This window comes from Crinia signifera, chromosome 1, assembly GCF_055691185.1.
Source record: "Crinia signifera chromosome 1, ASM5569118v1, whole genome shotgun sequence".
NCBI lineage: Eukaryota > Metazoa > Chordata > Amphibia > Anura > Myobatrachidae > Crinia > Crinia signifera.
The window spans coordinates 269,174,131-269,193,181 of record NC_139217.1 but is presented as its reverse complement, the minus strand read 5'-3'; the positions used below and the strand labels follow the sequence as shown (position 1 = coordinate 269,193,181).

The following is a 19,051-nucleotide window of genomic DNA, read 5'->3' as shown; positions in this document are numbered from 1 at the left end:
GCACAGGTTTTTTCTTGATTTAGTAACGGGGAGTGTGCGGTTTATTAGTAAAACATGTTTGTTTGCATAGACAAACGCAGGGGGGTTTCTGGTTGCCCAGAAACCCCCTCCTCTTGGCAAGTGCCTTAAATTATGAGAAAAATAGCACTGGTATATAATATGATTACTAGAGCTGCCACCACATCATGCAGTGTAAAGGCCCCCACACACGTTGCGATGAGAAGCTGCAATGCGATGCGATGGGATGCGCGCTCCCGCGAACATCCCATCTCACAGTACAAAAAGTATGTGCTGCACATACTTTTTGTACTGCCCGCGGATCGCATCGCAAGAAAATCACATGCAAATCGCATGCGATCCGCCTGATAATGCGTCGCATTGCACGCAGTTATCGTAATGTGTATGGGCACCTTAAGGGACAGAGCAGAGCTGCTGCACCTGCCCAGTGTACCAGTTTCTTCTACCGCATTTACTGTATGTGTGAATCTTAGCCCTCATACTGTACATAGCAATGGACCAGAGAGTAGCTGCCAGGAGGAAGAGACAGGAGCCACAGTCAGGGGAGAATTTTTATATAAACTCCCCGGCAGTGGTCGAAGTGGGCCGGTATACAGCGGTATGTCATACCGCCACTTCTTCGACCACTGACCCGGACGTGTTATTTATTTAATAAATAAGTGTGCAGCAGGAGGCAGTGGAAGTGGCCAGCCTGCTGCACATACAGGATGCTACTACTCACAGGGAGTCTGGAGCACACGTGGGGTGCCAGCGTAGCGAGGGTGGTGCCGAGATCCGGGAGCCTGATTCTGTGCTCTCGCCACAGAGCAGGGAGATGCCGGCACTGCTGTGCCCTAAAAGGAAGGTGGAGTTAGACGCCGGCAGCGGGGGGTGAGATGCCGCAGTGGACGGTGTGAGCGGCAGCGCAGTGGGACGATCGTTGAGCAGGTGATCACATCTTTATCTGAAGGGCAAACCACACATGCTGCCCGACTCCTGCTGTGCGCCCTCCCAGGCCAGCCTCCCCCACTCACACAGACTCCTGCATGTCAAAGGCTGCACAGCCCAGCTGGCAGCAGTGTAGTGTTGCTCCAACCTTGTCAAACCTGAGGTGACATAAAAAAAAAAAATCAGCAGTGCAGGAGGTTGCTTGCTTTTCGCACCTCTGCTTGGGTTTTGGCTCCCCTCTCTCTGGTATAATGTGAATTTTTGCTCATTATGCTGGTATAATGTTTAAGGAACAAGTATAAGGGGGTCTACTATTGTGTTGCATAATGTATATGATGTGGCACACTACACGCAAGGACATGACTCTTTTAAGTAGCCACACCCCTTTTCTGGAGCGTGTGCATCTTTGGCTCGCTTATAGAACCAACCTTAACTTTTCCATACCCTCACTTTAAAATTTCCACTTCGACCACTGCTCCCCACCCACAACATCACTCCATGACTGGTCAGCCCTGGACTTGGTCCATGGGGGCCAATCAGCCCAGTTTCCACCACCCAAGGGTGCCGGGGACAGCCCCGGGCCTCAGCCCTAGATGGGTGAAGCCTGGGGAGGACCCCTTTTTTGGGGAGGTCCCCTCTCCCCTAGGGGGTGATATTTGGGCTGCGGGAGCTGGTGTAAAATATCTTCCCCAGCTGTGGCATCCCCCTGCTGGCTGTTGATGCCAGCCTCTGTTTCCAAAATATGGAAGTCTCTTTGTTCATCGTATTTTTGGAACCAATGCCTGGTGCTGGTTTTTTGAAATACAGGGGACAGGACCCCTGTCAATTTTCCCCCAAACTTCTCAAACCAGGACTGGCTTAAAAAGCCTGGGACTGGTTATGCTTGGGAGGGGAACCCCCAATGCCGTTTTTTTGTTGTTGTTACTATTATACACTATTTTGGACAGAACCATGAACAGAGCTCATTGATCTGTGCATGGGTCTGTCAAACTTGCCCATTGGAAGCAGGTCTATTTTTCTTGCAGTTTTTGGGCATGTTTAGAGTGCTATTAAAATAGTGCACACTATTACATTTGCGATTTTGATGTTTTCAATGAGAAAACAACTGGATGCGATTTTTGAAGTGCAATTATTTTGGTCATGGCAAAATGTGCAATATTTTTACCGCAAATCACACACTACTACATAAAACCACTACATTACTATGGTAAATATGCGATTTTGGCCGTTTTGACCAAAAGATTGCACCCTATTACATCTCGCCCTATTTATACTCTTTTGCAACAGTAGAAGTGCTGTTACATTTCAATGTTAGCTATTATCAACGAAACAGCTAATATATAGTCTTAAAAAATTAGTGTGAAAATATAATTTTTTTGTGATCATTTAAAATAATTTAGTAGCAAAGATTCTTTTGTTTTTGTAAACTACATTTGACAATTTGATGCATACTGCCCTATTTTTTCTTATATGTGTTCTGCCAGTCTACAGGCTGATTTATCAAACCACTAGTTAAAAGTCTGCCAAAATGATAACTTCTAACAAATGTACTTTCACTTTGAGCTGTGACAATTTATATTTTGACTTTGAGCTGTGACAGTTTAGTCCCTATCTGCTCCTACTTACAATCTCTGTCTTCACAGTACCCTATCTTCACATCCAGCAAGTTTGATTCAAAATCATCAAAGGTTTATGGCTGATGTCGAATACTTTTTCCATCGATGGGAGAGAACCAGATGGTTTCCCTCCATCAATGGCATGGCAAAACCGATATTTTCCTTCTTTCTTTATTTTCAAAGTGCCGGGACACAGAGCATAGCTACGTCCCCTGACAGACACCCTCAAAGCCCCGTCCCTGTGATTTGATTGGCCCACAGGCCAATCAGTCAAACAAATGGATGACCATCGATAGGTAAAAATATTGATGGTCATCCATTGCATAGTTTAGCACTATCGATGGCCAGTTGCACTATTGCCATCAATGGCAATCCCTACTTTGAAACAGATCAGTGCCCCAGCAAAAATTGCTTTCACTTTCTGTCATGACATCTTTTAGCACACAAAGGAGTAATGTGTTCAGTCGAGTGGCCTCTAATGGTCATTGGCGGTAGTTAACCTCATAGTTAGCCTTTTAATATAGATGGAGAGAGATATAGTGAAAAGAACCAAACAGCTTCTATCATGTTTCAAACACAGCCTGCAAAGTGGTGATTAGGAGCTGATTGGTTGTTTTTATCCAAACTTTGATCAATCTGCCCTAATATATTGCGAAGATATCAAGATATAAAATGTTGTAGTTCACCTTGATCACTGTTCTGCCACTGTTTGCATTATACAGTAACACATTAACCACATTGGGGCAGATGTTTTAAGTCTTAACAAGAGATAAATGCCAGGTGATAAAGAGATATAAACGTCCAGCTCCTTACTGACTTTTTTCAAACACAGGCTGTAACATGGCACTAAGGAGCTGTTTAGCTGGACGTTTATCTCTCCTTATCACCCTTGGATTTATCTCTTGTTAAAGCTTAATACATCTGCCCCAATATCACCCTTGCATTTATCTCTTGTTATGACTTAATACATCTGCCCCATTATCCCATTAACCATAAAAGCTAGATGTGTCTTGGCTTTTATGTATTCTTTAATCGGCATGCTTTATTTTTGTCTGTTACAACCTTATACATATGTTGTCATCTGATTTGTAATGGAGCATTTAAATATTGCATATCTTGTAACTTTTTGTGATATCGCTCCCCTGCCTTTTGTACCTACAGTATATAAACTTAAAATGAACAGATTACACAAAAAAAATTGTTTGTTTTTTAGCACTTGGTCTTCTAGTTGGAGCCATTGAAGTTGGACTGTCTTATTATCCAATATTTGCCTGCCTCAGCACACATAGCAAAATAATTGGGTCTCTCACAGGATTTTTGTATACACTTACTTGGCAAGTATAGCTTTTTTTTTATGTGTTGTGCATAATTCAGTAAAAAGGAAGTAAGTCTTAAAGAGACACTTACCTAATTTGCATGTGCTTAATTTAATCCAAAATAGGGGGCACTGCCCCATTGTATTGAGATGGCAGTAGTGCTATAGGAAGAGATAAATAATTGTGGAATTGTGTGCTCTGCAAACAGAATACAGCAACCTGAGAAACAACATTATCTCTGCTAACTTAGGAGATGTGAAAAAGTCAAATCCTTTATTTGTTCTTGAGTGAAAAATCTGAACGCTCTCCTGAAAAACAGACCATGCCTAAATCTAAAGGGGGATATTCAATTAGCTCCAGAAGAACATTTATTCTGATGTTTCTCTGATATTTTTGGGGGGCTGTCCAATTTGGTAATCTGAAAAAAGACATTTACTCCAGAAAACCACTGCAGCCTCTTTTTTGCTTTAAAACTGGGCTGCTTTCAGGGATTTGGTTTCGCCAGCCTAAGGCAAGTGAAACAAAATCTCCAATAAGCAACTGCACCTGCCGGCTTATCAGAGCTACCTGTGATAAATTACTGTGGGTAATTGGATAACTCCCTAAGGATGTTATTCTGGTTGGTGCGTACATTTTCGAAATCTTATTGAGCGGTCCGCACGCCACGCTGTGCGGACATCGTCCGAAGAAACGCCCACCGGACCTCCGCATACGGACGGACTCACACTAGAAGAACAGGGCAAGTTTACGGACGACATCCAAACCTTGCGTGTGCGGTGGACACACACATATTCTGCACGGTCTTACAGCGTCTGCACCGTGTCAGAACGGACGGGAACCTGATGCGGTGTATTTTCGCCAAACTCACCACTCTTATCTGAACTCCGAAATCGGTCACATGACACACTTATGCAATTAGGTAACCTCATTGCCTGCAGTGTAAATGTGTGTCAAAAATGCAGCATATATTTGTGTGTTTAGTAATGGTCCATTTAAGCTGCAATGGTTCCAATTGAAGCAATGACAAGAGTGTAATTAATGAGTAATGAGTAAAGGAGTGGATTGTATTGTGTTCAGCTGACATTGGTTGAGGTGCGCCCGTACTGATTGGGCGTTCCGAATGCCTAGCGCATGACCAAGTGGTGTCCGCAAAGCAATACTTGCTTATGAAGCCCGCATATTTCCTGCTTTTTTGTTTGTGTGCATTCGGTGTCATGTCTGAATGTACGCGTACCAGAATTAGTGCACTCCCTCGTGTACGCCCATGTTTACGCCCAGTTTAGCCCACTTTGAAACTAATCCCCTGTGTACTTCCGAATGACGCCCTTAATACGCCCATATCTCCCGAGTGAATGCGGTGCACATTTCTGTACGGGATTAGTGAGTACAAGTACGGAGACCTTGCGTGGCACATGCGCATAGCGTTGCCCACGCATGCGCAGACGGCTAAAAAACGCCATCCGAAAGAGTTCGGGAAAGTATGCATCGACCAGAATAAGGCCCTAAGAGTCCTTTTATTTTAGTTATACTGACCAAGTTGTGCTGATCCCAAGCATCGGCAGTGACAGTACTGTACATTGCTAATTACATAATGTTATACTGTTGAGTTTAACTGCATATATAACTGCATTAGTGATAATGAATAGGCTCCCAAGTCTAATAAATATATTAAGGATGTACACATATGCAAAAGCATACAAGCGTGTTCTTCATGCACATTGGTCATTATACAGTATCTTCATTATCCAATTAGTTTAGGATATTTAGAATGTTTCTTGTATGTTAATTCAAGTTAGTAATGGAGACGATGGACTGAAAACACCAATAATATAACAGACATAATACTATGGAATTACTGTCCCAAGTAGCAGGTTTGCAAGTGCAATGTGTTGGCCAAAAAAATAAATAAACAGGAAAAGTTGCCCAGAGTGAAAGTTGCATGCCCTTCAATAAGTGTTGCCATAATATTTACATGATAACGTCATCGCTAAGTACAATAGGCCTGATTTGTGTTTGTAAGCCAATCAGTAAATCAAAGTCATGTTGTACTGTAGGTACTGTAGGGTAGATTGACAATGAAATACCTATGCTGTTTTATTTGTTTTTACTAATTTTGGAAATATTTTTAGGTTTATAGTAACAATGATTTACATTACGTCGTGCCCTCATGGACAGGTATGTTTTGCTAAATGTCTGTCTGTACTGTATATAATTAGAGCACATGGCACTTACTTACATAGGGGTAATATACTGCAGGGGTAGATTTGTAAAATGCTGAATTTTAGCATGGCTGACGGTCACTGGAAAATAAACAAAAAGTAGGGGGAAAAGTACTCTTTGTTTGAGGGCACGCTTATTTAAAACTGTTAGTTATTAGTTATAAATGGTATGTTTTATTTAGATTGGACATTACACAATACATACATGACACACAGAACATATACACACACAATACAAATTCCATAGGTCCCCCCACTCAAATAGTACAGCACATAGGCCCCCAATAACATACATTACATAGGTCCCCTCACTCAAATAGTGCAGCACATAGGCCCCCAATAACATACATAGGTCCCCCCACTCAAATAGTGCAGCACATAGGCCCCCAATATAATACATTACATAGATCTTTCCTACACAGATAATATGGCGCACACACACATACATACACATACACACACACATATACATCCATACACACACACTCACACAATACAGCGCATACCCCTAAAAAACAACAACACAGAATATAAAAAAGTTAATACTGCAAATGGTTAGGCTAGTTACCTACCAGTTTGCAGACGGGGAACAAAAGCAGTTTTCTCTCTACCCCCGCAGCTCTTATCGTGCTGGGGGGGGATCTGTGCTGCTGTTAAGGGCCCCGGCGGTGGCTGCTCCCATCCTGTGCAGACCCGCCTGAATCAGGTGGCCTGATGTGCTGCGCCGGCAGGAGTTGGGACAACTGTCACTGTGGCGCCTGACGTCATGACGCAGCGCGACAGGGTTCCAGCTCCTCAGCCCTGCTTGCAGCCGCCGTGCCTTTGCTATTGCGGCGGCGGGGAGGGGGGATAAAGAGTGATAGCCCCGCCCCCCCTAAACAAGTGGGCGGGGTCCAAAATCACCAGGGCCCACCGGGGATTCCCCGGATCCCCCCCAGGCCAGTCCGAGCCTGCACACAATACAAATTCTATATTATGGGTGAGCCCTTTCTGTCAATTGCAGATTTGTCTGGTTTAAATAATACCAGGTTGTTAATCAGGTTTCACTGATAAATAAATCTGCCAATCTGACAGGACATTAAGGAAGCGTGACCACAGCGAAACGGCCATTTGTCCACCTACCTACTTAAAAGCCAGACAGGGGATACCAGTCCCCCCTGGCTACAGAGGCCCCAGAGGGATAATCAGCTTTATCATTTGCAATCCAAAAAGATACAACAGCTGCACTTGCCAATCCACCTGGGATGCTCCGACAGGAGACCAAACTTATCTTCCTTATGAACACCATGGTCCCCACAGGATTAAATGAGGAGAACAGCTTTGCAGCCTTCCTTTAAGAACCACACTCGGCATCACACAATTGAGAGTAGCCTGGGTAGTACAGACCATCAAGAAGTGAAGTATATCTTGTTAAGAAATACGTGTAGAGAAGGGACCAATATCGTACATGAAACAACCAATGATAAATGTTGGGGCGGCAAAGGCCACCAATACTCAGAAGCCAACACTATGACACTAAAACATCAATTCAGTAAAATAACCACACAGATGTCATCCGTCTTTCACACACGCTACCATCCCTCTCCCCACACGTTTTTTTTTTCACTTTTCTACGATATTTTAGTGTATCACCCACTCACGAGTGTTTCTTTTATCACACTACTCACTGTCCCCTTTCCCTCAAATCCTCCACATTTAGATAGAATTTATTATGCACTGAATCATAGCTCTTAACATATGTATCTTAAAAATCAATTACAATACCTAGGACAACATATGTCCAATATTTCAACAAATATCACATTCATCACCCACCACTAGTATTACCCCACCTACACCACGACTAATTACTGTAATTTATGGTAAATCCCAGCCTATCAACACATATATTATGCGTTCTCTGCATACACAGATCTCCTCACTTGCACCACGTAACAATTGCACTATCAAACTCCCTTTCTATTTCACTTTAATTAACTAAATGATTCCATTCATCTACTTATTTATTTATTCATTTCACATATTCCTAATATGCCTATAAAACTATGCCGAACTCAGCGCACCTATATCTCTTCATCTTATGTTTCATGCATTGACCCATATGCCTATACCAACACCTCTTCGGCCAATTGAACATAATCGATTAGCATAGATAAAGATTTAAAACCTATACACGGACACCATCGGTAAGGTTCTACTCAGTATCTAAGCAATTTAATTACTCCACTATCCTATACCACTGCCGCTGTTATTTTCTCTGTGGGCACTGGTCCCAACACAAGTGTCCAATCAGCCACCATGTCAAACCTTTAAAGAATACATTTATTCAAGGCATCAAAACAATTGTAATTTACCTGAGAGTAATACAATTAAAATCTCCCAGTGTGTATGCAGCTGACACAATGGAGGAATATGCCTACCGGCAATCAATGGGAGGAGACTCCCACACACTAGCGAAGGTCATTGGATTTTTGAATTTATCATTTAAACCCCACAAAGGCAGCAGAGCGGCTTGCCTTGAAAAAGCGGGGAGCGAAACGCACGCCGGTAGCACGGCCGTGTGGGTGTACTTGTGTGTGCACTGTCTCTACTCGAATTAATATATGTGTGTCTAGCGTCTTTCATTGTTAGCCCTTTTCAGGGCTGTAATTATATCATAGCACTGTTATACCATTCAATCTATTGCCGTACAACAGCAGCGGGTACATTCGCTGTTTGCCACTGCTGCTGTCTTACTGTGAGACTACAGGCAGACTCGCTGACTATCAGCGCTCACTGGCACGCTGACAGTTTGGGTTGCAAACCAGTTATACTGGGGCTTAAGTAAATGCCTGTCTGTTTGTATTAGTGCAGCAGCATTATACAAACATCAAGCCCAATATCACGTTTGCATGATAATCAACTGTCTTCATACGATCAATTATACCGTAGCATTGTGATAAAACTCCAATTCCATTGCCTTAACAACAGCAGCGGGTACATTTACTGTATGCCACTGCTGCTGTCTTACTGTTAGAATATTGACAGATGTGCTAACCATCAGCGTTCACTGACACGCTGCCAGTTTGATACGCAAACTGGTTATATTGAGGCTACAGCAAATGTCTGTCTGCTTGTATTAGCGCAGCAGCATTATAAACATTAAAGCCTCACATCACTCCAATATTTGCATTATAATCATAGAGCTGCTGGGCATGCCCCCACAGCGTCGAAAAACGGGGGCGTGACCTCGCGGCAGCTCCGCAATTATAGGTCATGCCCCCTTTCCAATAGGCCACACCCCCGAAAAATAGACGCACGCCTCCGGCGCGCACCCTGTCTCTCCCCGGCATCTCCAAAAGTTGGGAGGTATGATATCTGCTACTGTCACACTAACCCGCTCAATTGTGGGGGCTGGTTGAGCCAATCCACAAACGACAATCAGCAGCAGTTACCGTGCAAAAATCACATTGCAGGGATATACTGACACATTCTCATTACATAATTGAGCAGTGTATCCCAAGACCACCAGGTGGCACTAGAATGACATCAATAAATTGATATAATTAGAGGCGTAACCAGGGCTATTTTTGTGCAGACTCCAGCAGGAACTGAGGCCCTTATTCTAGTTCACTCTTTCAGACAAAATATTAGATGGACAAAACCATGTGCACTGCAGGTGAGGCAGGTGTTACTTGTGCAGAGATAATTAGATTTGGGTGGGGTTTTACACCTGCCTCACCTGCAGTGCACATGGTTTTGTCCATCAAAGAAATATTTTGTCAGAGAGTGAACTAGAATAAGGGCCACAGTTCCTGCTGGAGCAAAACAAAAATAGCCCTGGGCGTAACTCTGGGAGGCAATGGAGTCACCTGGAGACAGACACCTTACTACTGAACTATTTCGGGGGCACTAATATTTATCTTGCCTCCGGGCCAAATGGGACTCTGGGACAAATTTACGCCACTGGATATAATCATCTATATTGCTGAAAATCCCCCCCCAGATACCACGGGCACTCTCTGTTCCTAACAATGGCCCTTATTCAGATCTGATTGCAGTACAAATTTGTTCTCAAAATGGGCAACACCATGTGCACTGCAGGTGGGTCAGATGTAACATGTATAGAGAGAGTTAAATTTGGGTGGGGTGTGTTGAAACTGAAATCTAAATTGCAGTGTAAGAATAATGCAGCCAGTATTTACCCTGCACAGAAACAAAATAACTCACACAAATCTAACTCTCTCTGCACATGTTACATCTGCCCCACCTGCAGTGCACATGGTTTTGCCCATTTTGAGAACAAATTTGTACTGTGATTAGATCTGAATAAGGGCCAATGTCGTATGAATATATATCATTCCAGTTTAGACATTGACCATACACTTGATAAATCGCAGTCCACCAACTGCATACTGGTGTCTCTATACAATTTTGCTAAATTTACTGTCAGATTGGCAGTTTTATTTATCAGTGAACCCTGATTAACAACCTGGTATTATTTAAACCAGACCAATCTGCAATTGACAGAAAGGGCTCACCCATAATAAAAGATTTGTATTGTGTGCAGGCTCGGACTGGCCTGGGGGGGATCCGGGGAATCCCCGGTGGGCCCCGGTGATTTTGGATCCCGCCCACTTGTTTAGGGGGGCGGGGCTATCACTCTTTATCCCCCCTCCCCGCCGCCGCAATAGCAAAGGCACGGCGGCTGCAAGCAGGGCTGAGGAGCTGGAACCCTGTCGCGCTGCGTCATGACGTCAGACGCCACAGTGACAGTTGTCCCATCTCCTGCCGGCGCAGCACATCAGGCCACCTGATTCAGGCGGGTCTGCACAGGATGGGAGCAGCCACCGCCGGGGCCCTTAACAGCAGCACAGATCCCCCCCCCCAGCACGATAAGAGCTGCGGGGGTAGAGAGAAAACTGCTTTTGTTCCCCGTCTGCAGACTGGTAGGTAACTAGCCTAACCATTTGCAGTATTAACTTTTTTATATTCTGTGTTGTTGTTTTTTAGGGGTATGCGCTGTATTGTGTGAGTGTGTGTGTGTGTGTATGGATGTATATGTGTGTATGTGTATGTGTATGTATGTGTGTGTGCGCCATATTATCTGTGTAGGGAGGATCTATGTAATGTACTATATTGGGGGCCTATGTGCTGCACTATTTGAGTGGGGGGACCTATGTAATGTATGTTATTGGGGGCCTATGTGCTGTACTATTTGAGTGGGGGGACCGTATGTTATTGGGGGCCTATGTGCTGCACTATTTGAGTGGGGGGACCTATGTAATGTATGTTATTGGGGGCCTATGTGCTGTACTATTTGAGTGGGGGGACCTATGTAATGTATGTTATTGGGGGCCTATGTGCTGCACTATTTGAGTGGGGGGACCTATGTAATGTATGTTATTGAGGGCCTATGTGCTGTACTATTTGAGTGGGGGGACCGTATGTTATTGGGGGCCTATGTGCTGCACTATTTGAGTGGGGAGACCTATATAATGTATGTTATTGGGGGCCTATGTAATGTATTATATGGGGGGGGGGCTATGTGCTGTATTATTTGAGTTGGTGGGACCTATGTAATGTGTTTTTATTGGGGGCCTATGTGCTGTACTATTATCTGAGTGGGGGACCTATGTAATGTATTATATAGGAGGGCAAAGGCGAATCTAAGGGGTGCACCGGACCACCTAGTCTTAAGGTGTGTACAGACGGCAGATATGCCGTGCTATGCGAGTCCCGATACGATCAGCTGGTATCCGGACTCGCATCGCACGGCATGCGGCAGGGGCACAATTTAGACTATATAGTGCAGATCTGCCTGCCCTCACTATATCGGCAGCGCATCGGGCTCGTTAGCCCTAAAAAGCCACCAATCAACATGCGATATGGCTTCCGATGTTCACTAAATCGGGAACATCGGAATCCATATCGCCCCCGTGTGTACACACCATAAGGAATTGCTTGTTGCCAAGGAGGATGTCTCACGCCGCTGAACGCACCTAATTGAAATAAATGACAGCCGGGCAGAGAGCACTGTGCGCTGCCCGGCTGTAGTCTAAGCAGTGGCATCGATATTTTCAGTTTTCCCTCTGGACCGCCGGCAGCCAATCAGGAGCGGCATTGGTGGCATTGGTGGTATTGGTAGCTGCTCCTGATTGGCTGCCGGAACTGAAAATATCGATGTTACTGCTTAGACTACAGCCGGGCAGCGCACAGCACTCTCTGCCCGGCTGTCATTTATTTCAATTAGGTGAGCGGCGTGAGACATCCCCCTTGGCAACAAGCAATTAGACTAAACAGCCGGCTCTCTGCCCGGCTGTCATTTCTTTAGGTGCATCCAGTAGTATGACATCCTCCTTGGCAATTAGCAATTTCCTCCCCACCTTGGCAACGAGCAAATCCCTCCCCCAATGGGCATTACGTTGTGGTCTAAAGTGTAATACCACGCACAATTTTGTGATGCCACGCCTCCGTCCCATGAGGCCACGCCCCATTTTCGCCGCGTGGCTAAGCCGCGCAAAGGTCCCCCTTGCTTGTGAGTTTGGATTTGGGAACAGCCATTACCATATTTCTACATTCACCTATTGGGGGGGGGGGGGGGGTGGTGCTCCCCGATGTGCTGTACTATTATCTGAGTGGGGGACCTATGTGCTGTATTATGTGTGGGGACCTACATGCTGTACTATTATCTGTGTGTGGAGGACCTATGTGCTGTATTATATGTGGGGGGACATACGTGCTGTACTATTATCTGTGTGTGGAGGACCTATGTGTTGTAATATCTGGGGGGGTGGTATTTGCTGTATTATCTATGGGACCTATGTGCTTTATTATCAACGTGGGGGATTTATGGATCAAATGTCACACACCTGTTTGCAGGAGGGCGCCAAACATCCTAGAACCAGTTACATCCGGTACAATATGTGTTTTTAACATAATAAGTATAGGCAGGTGGAAGTGCACTTTTTTATATGCTGCCATGCCCTGTGGAGGAGCGTCTATTGAAGACAAATGCATATTAGAATGGCTGGTGAATACAAAGCCATCCAGGGCTATGAATTTATGAACTTTGCATAATTTTACTATCTTACTATATTTTTTTTAATCTAGGATGCACTTGTATTTACTATAGAGTTTTACAGTCTGATAATGTAATAGCTATTATTGGTCTTTGGCTTATGCTGTGTGTTTTACAGGTCATAGGACATTTTGAAAAGGTCATTTTTTATTGGCCATCGATTTTGTGTCTAGTCTTTTTGATGGGGCGTTTTGTTCACATATTCATAAAATTCATTCGAATTTATATGGGCGCTGACATTCAAAGTGTAAGTAAGAATTTTGGTCAACTTTTACAAATGATCAGTTTCTGTGAATACTTGAGATATAACCAGCAAATAATGTTCTTCAATGAGTATATCTATGGGTTATTGTCTGTTACTGGGTTTCTTCACAAAAATATTCCTGTACGATACCATTATATATCAAACCTAGAACATGTTTTTCTGTGATATACTGTAGTTGATTTATTGCCTTTTAAATAATGACATTTTCCATTTTCATTACAAAGGAAGAAACCTGTTTTTTACCTATACATCAAGCTGAGCATGTCAAGAGACTCTTCAGAAAACCTGTACAGTAAGTTTGCTTCATATTACAATGTGCTAAATGGCACAAATATAAATACAATGCAGATTCTGTAAAATGGATATCTTTCTTACAGCATTACTGGGACAGCCTATATAATACAATTACAAATATGTAATTTAATTTCCTCTGCTATGCTATATATTGCAGATGTTTACATAACCTCCCTTACATACAGTAATGCCAACAGTTTTTCAATTTGGAAAAAAAAATTCTTAGGATAACTAAGGGCCCGATTCAGACCTGTATGCTGCCCTGACAATTATTGGATGACTGCATGCACAGGGCACGCTGTGCACATGAACAGCGTCCATGTAAAAACAGTCAGTGATGGCTAGGTTTCGCTGGCTGTTTGCAGGGTGATTGACTCCATGTGACTTTTGGGGGTGGTAACCCACCATTTTCTAGGAGTTCGTCTGTTGGGAGGGAGGGCTGCTGTTGTCAGTAGCGGCCTCCTTCTCTCCATGGCCATCGCAGAGCCAGGTAAGTCCTGGCTTACGCACCGCTGAAAACCAAGGGGAAACCATTCAATGGTGAGTGATTCAGGATGGTTGTCTCCTCATGGCTATGGCTGCGAACAAATTGGCAGCCATGCACATGGGCGGGTATTCGCGTGTGTAGGGTGGTGTTTACCTGATCCCTGGGCTTCGAAGATTCACCGTCAAGCGAATAGGTCTGAATTGGGCCCCAAGTGTATTGAATGGCACAGTAAGTGTAAAAAGAAGGTGGATTAGGAAGCAAAGTGATGGCTTGTGTGGATGAAACCCAGTGCTATTTCCAGTCATGTCCACCATTCTAGCTTTTATCTCCACCTTTCACCTGACTGGAAGTATTTTAGGAATGTTTATTGTTTCCATTTATCTAAGGTAGTTTTTGCCATTTTCAAAGATGAGGTGTACACACTAATGCAAGGTCTGTCTAAGCAGCAGAGCAGGCCATGGGCAAAGCAATGTACTGGAACTCCTACATACCTGTTCATTGGAATAACTTATAATATTCATAACTTACACTTTCTGCAGTCCCGTACCTTCTCTCCACGTGCTTCCATACAGTAAATAACTGTTAACACTCTGTTTGGTGGATAACTCCAGCAATCCACCAATTAGCATGCTGACAGCAATCTCTCCCGGCCACCCAAGAAGGTCCAGAGGCACTAGTCCACTGTCCCACACCGCTCAATGGCTCCTAGAATTACGAGGCCCTGGGAAGCTGTCCAGTGTGTCTGTAGGATGGTCCTACACTCAAGGGTAAATCATTCACATACTGACAGATTATTATATAGAACAAGCAAAACTGCATATTCCCACACCACTAATATTGACATGGAAATAAAGATTAAAAGTTAAATAAGATTATTATTATTTTAACTTTTCATTATTCTTTCATTATAAACTGCTTTAACATATACAAGGCGCAGAAAATATTTATTACCCTTGCATGGAAATAAAGAAATTGTATTGTAAATCTAAAGTGGCCTTTGGCGAGTGTATTATGAAACATCTTTTGGTTATATGCACTCTAATATGTATAAACACTTTAGATTATGTGGATCTGGACTTTATTGCTATATATTTTCATACCTAGTTTATAATGGAAATTATTGGTTTACATTGCATTGTAATATTTTATTTAAATATATGCTTATTTTTGAAAATTAATTTAGAGATTTTGTGGAAGCACAGTGGATCCCAAATTCTGTCCTTAAATCACTGTAACAGTCCAGGTTTTAAGTATATACATGGTAGAGCATGGTCTGCTAAATAAAATTGATTGAATAATGAATTAAGTCAAATGTGAAATAATTAGGCGCCATGGCCTTGTCTACCACTGCTATGCAGATGATACACAACTCTACTTGTCCTTTGCTCCAGGCAATGAAAACCCAATAACAACCCTAAATGGCTGTCTAGCTGAGGTCCTGGAGTGGAAGAGTGCCAATTGGCTGAGAATGAACCCTGATAAAACAGAGGTCATTATTATAGAGCCTCAACATCAAAGAACAAGACTGCAGCATAGCCACCCAACTGGACTGACACTTGGGGGTACAGAATTACAAAACTCTGATCATGTGCAGATTCTTGGTGTGGTACTAGATGGTGGCATGACACGTAAACATCAGATATCAGCCACAATCAAATCAAATCCACAGTCAGAATCAAATACTTAATTCCCTCTGAAGATCTGCCAAAAGTCATACATGCATTTGTATCATCTCGATTAGATTACTGCAATGTCATCTACCTTGGTCTCCCAGCAAAAGAATTGCACCAATTACAGCTGGTAGAAAACACAGCTGCCGAGCTGTTACCCAACCAGCCCTGTAGTAGCCACATTCTCTACATACACCCTCCACTGGCTGCCTATAAGATGGCTCATCCTCTTCAAGATTAATTTACTGAATTTCAAAGCCCTACATGACCAAGGCCCAAGGTACTTGAAGCAGCTTCTGAATCCACACTGTGCCACATGATTACTGCGATTTGTAGGACTTTTAGCAGTACCTAGAACCTCCCATAATTCATCTGGGGTCAAGCTTTTAACCATGTGGCTCCAACTCTATGAAACTCGAGCATTTCCATGATTACCTTAAGTATTTCCATGCTCTCTGTAGTTGCTTTTCTGTACTTCATTGTTCCTGTACTGCAGGCACGTCCAAACTATGGCCCTCCATCTGTTGTGAAACTACAAGTCCCATCATGCCTTGCTACAGGTTAGCTATTAGGGAATACCAAATCTATGGTAAGACATGCTGTTGGGCCACAGTTTGGACATACCTGCTGTACTGTATTACTTTCATTCTATCTGTTAAGGCTGGAGACATGTTGGAGAAAGCGCTATATAAAATTATTATTAATACAAGTGTGCTCTGAGGGCGTGACCACGGCGGCACGTAGGTAACTCAGGTGAGCGAGAGCTCCGGGCGTTCCTGAGCTCTCCCAACCGACTCCGCTATAATGAACTAAAGTACCCCGGATAAATTAATCTTTTACGGTCAGCTGGACGCAGAGGGATCGGTGATGTGTGCCGGCTGGAAATTGCTGCTGCAAACCTGCTGACGATTTGTTTGGCGTTCCTGAAGCCGGCTGTGGTGACGACGCGGTGGAGGCGGACGCAGATTGATCGCGTCACGAGAAGCCAGTATCCACGCGCTGAGTGAGAGACAGCGTGTGGCATCTGGCGGTCGGCCCTGTTGCGAAGGTGGTGTACCGCAAGCCCGGAGAACAAGCAGCGTGGGGACTCCAGCTCAGTACCGGATGAGAGACGGTGATTAGAGCTGGATGTGCCCTTGAAACAAGGCTGACTATACGGATAGAATATACACAGGACGCAAGCCGGGTGAGAGCCGGCACGAGTGGTCCTGGGAGTGTCAGAAGACGCCAGTCGTGTTACTGGAAGCCAGTATCTATGCGCTGAGTGAGAGGCAGCGTGTGGTATCTGGCATTTGGCCCTGCTGTGGAGGAGGTGTACCGCTAGTTTGGAGAACAAGTGGTGTTGGGACTCCAGCTCAGACCCGAGTGAGAGGCGGTGATTTGAGCTGGATGTGCCCTTGCAATAAGGCTTACTACACGGCTGGCATATATATTCAGGACGCAAGCCGGGTGAGAGACGGCACGAGTGGTTCTGGGAGTGACAGGGGATGCCAGAAGCTGATACATATAGCAGCAGACATATTGCCAAGGCAAGAGAAGAGCCTGGTGGGGGTTGAACACCATTGATCCTTGCTGTGGATCCTGCCATATACTTCAATAAAAGTGACTGGAGACACTGATTCCTTGAAGACAAGGTAAAAGACTGAAATTTTTTTTCTTTTTTGGGGGGGCTTTCCTGGCCAATTGAAATTGTCCCAGTCTGGAAGTATAAAAATCGGGCAGCTGTCCCTCTACTAATGCTTTAAATTGACTCAGATTGCCCTATTGATATATTCCGGGTAGATTGATTTAAATAGCAAGCAGAGGAGATTCTCCCATAAACAGCGTCTGATAACATTGGCTAAGCTAAAGGCAATATGGGGAAGACCGGCCAAAACACGGCGGCAGCCCGTCTTGAAAAATATGCTCGTACTCAAACGCAGGCCGTAAATAATTCTCAAGTGGTTACACCACAGACTACCCCTTCCAAATCGCATACAACACCTGCTAAGCCCCCAAATCCTCTACAAGTTCCGGAGGTAACCCTCCAGCAGGTCTTGGAAGCAGTGAATAGTTGTGAAGGTCGTCTGGCAGACCAAATAAATAAACTCCAGGCGAACGTTATTCTTATGAGAGACGATGTTCAAAAAATAACAACCAGAGTCACTGAGCTAGAACAGAGAATTTCGAACACTGAGGATACCATTGCTCCCTTAAAGGTACAAGTGGCAAACATTACTGGCCAACTCTCTGATCTAAGATCAAAATTCACCGACATGGAGGGGCGTATGAGACGCAATAATGTTCGTTTTGTTGGCCTGGAGGAGCGGGTTGAAGGCCCTGAACCGGAAAAATTCATAGAGGAATGGCTCAAAAAGGAATTGGGTCAAGATAACTTTTCTCATTTTTTCTCTATTGAAAGAGCCCATCGCATTCCAGGCCGGGCACCTATCCCAGGGGCTCTTCCCTGAACGCTAATTGTGAAGTTCTTACATTATAAGGACTGGGACAAAGTGATAAAATTGTCCAGGAACAATCCTGACTTCGGCTATCACGGCCGTAAAATAGCAGTCTTTCCAGATCTACCTCAGGCCGTCCAGAAAGACAAGTTAAGTTCTGGAAAATTGAAGCCAGACTAAGAGACTTGGACATTAAATACTCCATGATGTACCCGTCGAGACGCAGAGTAATTGATAAAGGGGAGCTTAAATTCTTTAACACCGCTGTGGAAGCTGCCAGCTGGCTGGATGTGTCATATCCGGCTAAAGCACATATGTCCGGAGAATAGAAACAGAATTTAAATTGAAGGGGTTCTGATTGCGGAGGTGGAGGGGGGGGGGGATGCTGTAAAATTGTTGTGGTTTGGGAAATAATTTCCCTCTCTTTTTTCTTATTCTTTTGTGAATAATAGTGCCCGGGGCTTTGGCCGTGCTAAGCGTGGTATCAAGTAAAAGCCCTCAGGGATAGGCTAGGGTGGGTTTTGGTAGCTGGGTAATTATAGGTATGCCTTGCTGGGGAGGTTATACAGGGTGGGGGGTGGGGGGGGGTTATGTTATTTGTGGTTTGTCTGAATGGTCTGGTCTATATGTATGTCTTTTGTCCGGTCTATATCCATGCCTTTAAGTACAAGGGACAGGGAATACAATCTTGCTTGCAAGAAAGAAATTCGCCTGCTGATTACTATATGAATTATGATGCCT

At 44.1% G+C, this 19,051-nt stretch overlaps 1 protein-coding gene across 1 annotated transcript in view; it reads left to right on the top strand.

Annotated features, from left to right (window-relative positions):
- LOC146074989 (stimulated by retinoic acid gene 6 protein-like) overlaps nt 1-19,051 on the top strand; it is an 83,044-nt gene that overhangs the window by 29,247 nt on the left and 34,746 nt on the right. The window contains exons 5-8 of the mRNA XM_083183768.1: nt 3,775-3,895; nt 6,007-6,052; nt 13,275-13,403; nt 13,646-13,713. Of these exons, the coding sequence (XP_083039894.1) occupies nt 3,775-3,895; nt 6,007-6,052; nt 13,275-13,403; nt 13,646-13,713 (364 nt within the window). The remainder of the gene's footprint in view (nt 1-3,774; nt 3,896-6,006; nt 6,053-13,274; nt 13,404-13,645; nt 13,714-19,051) is intronic.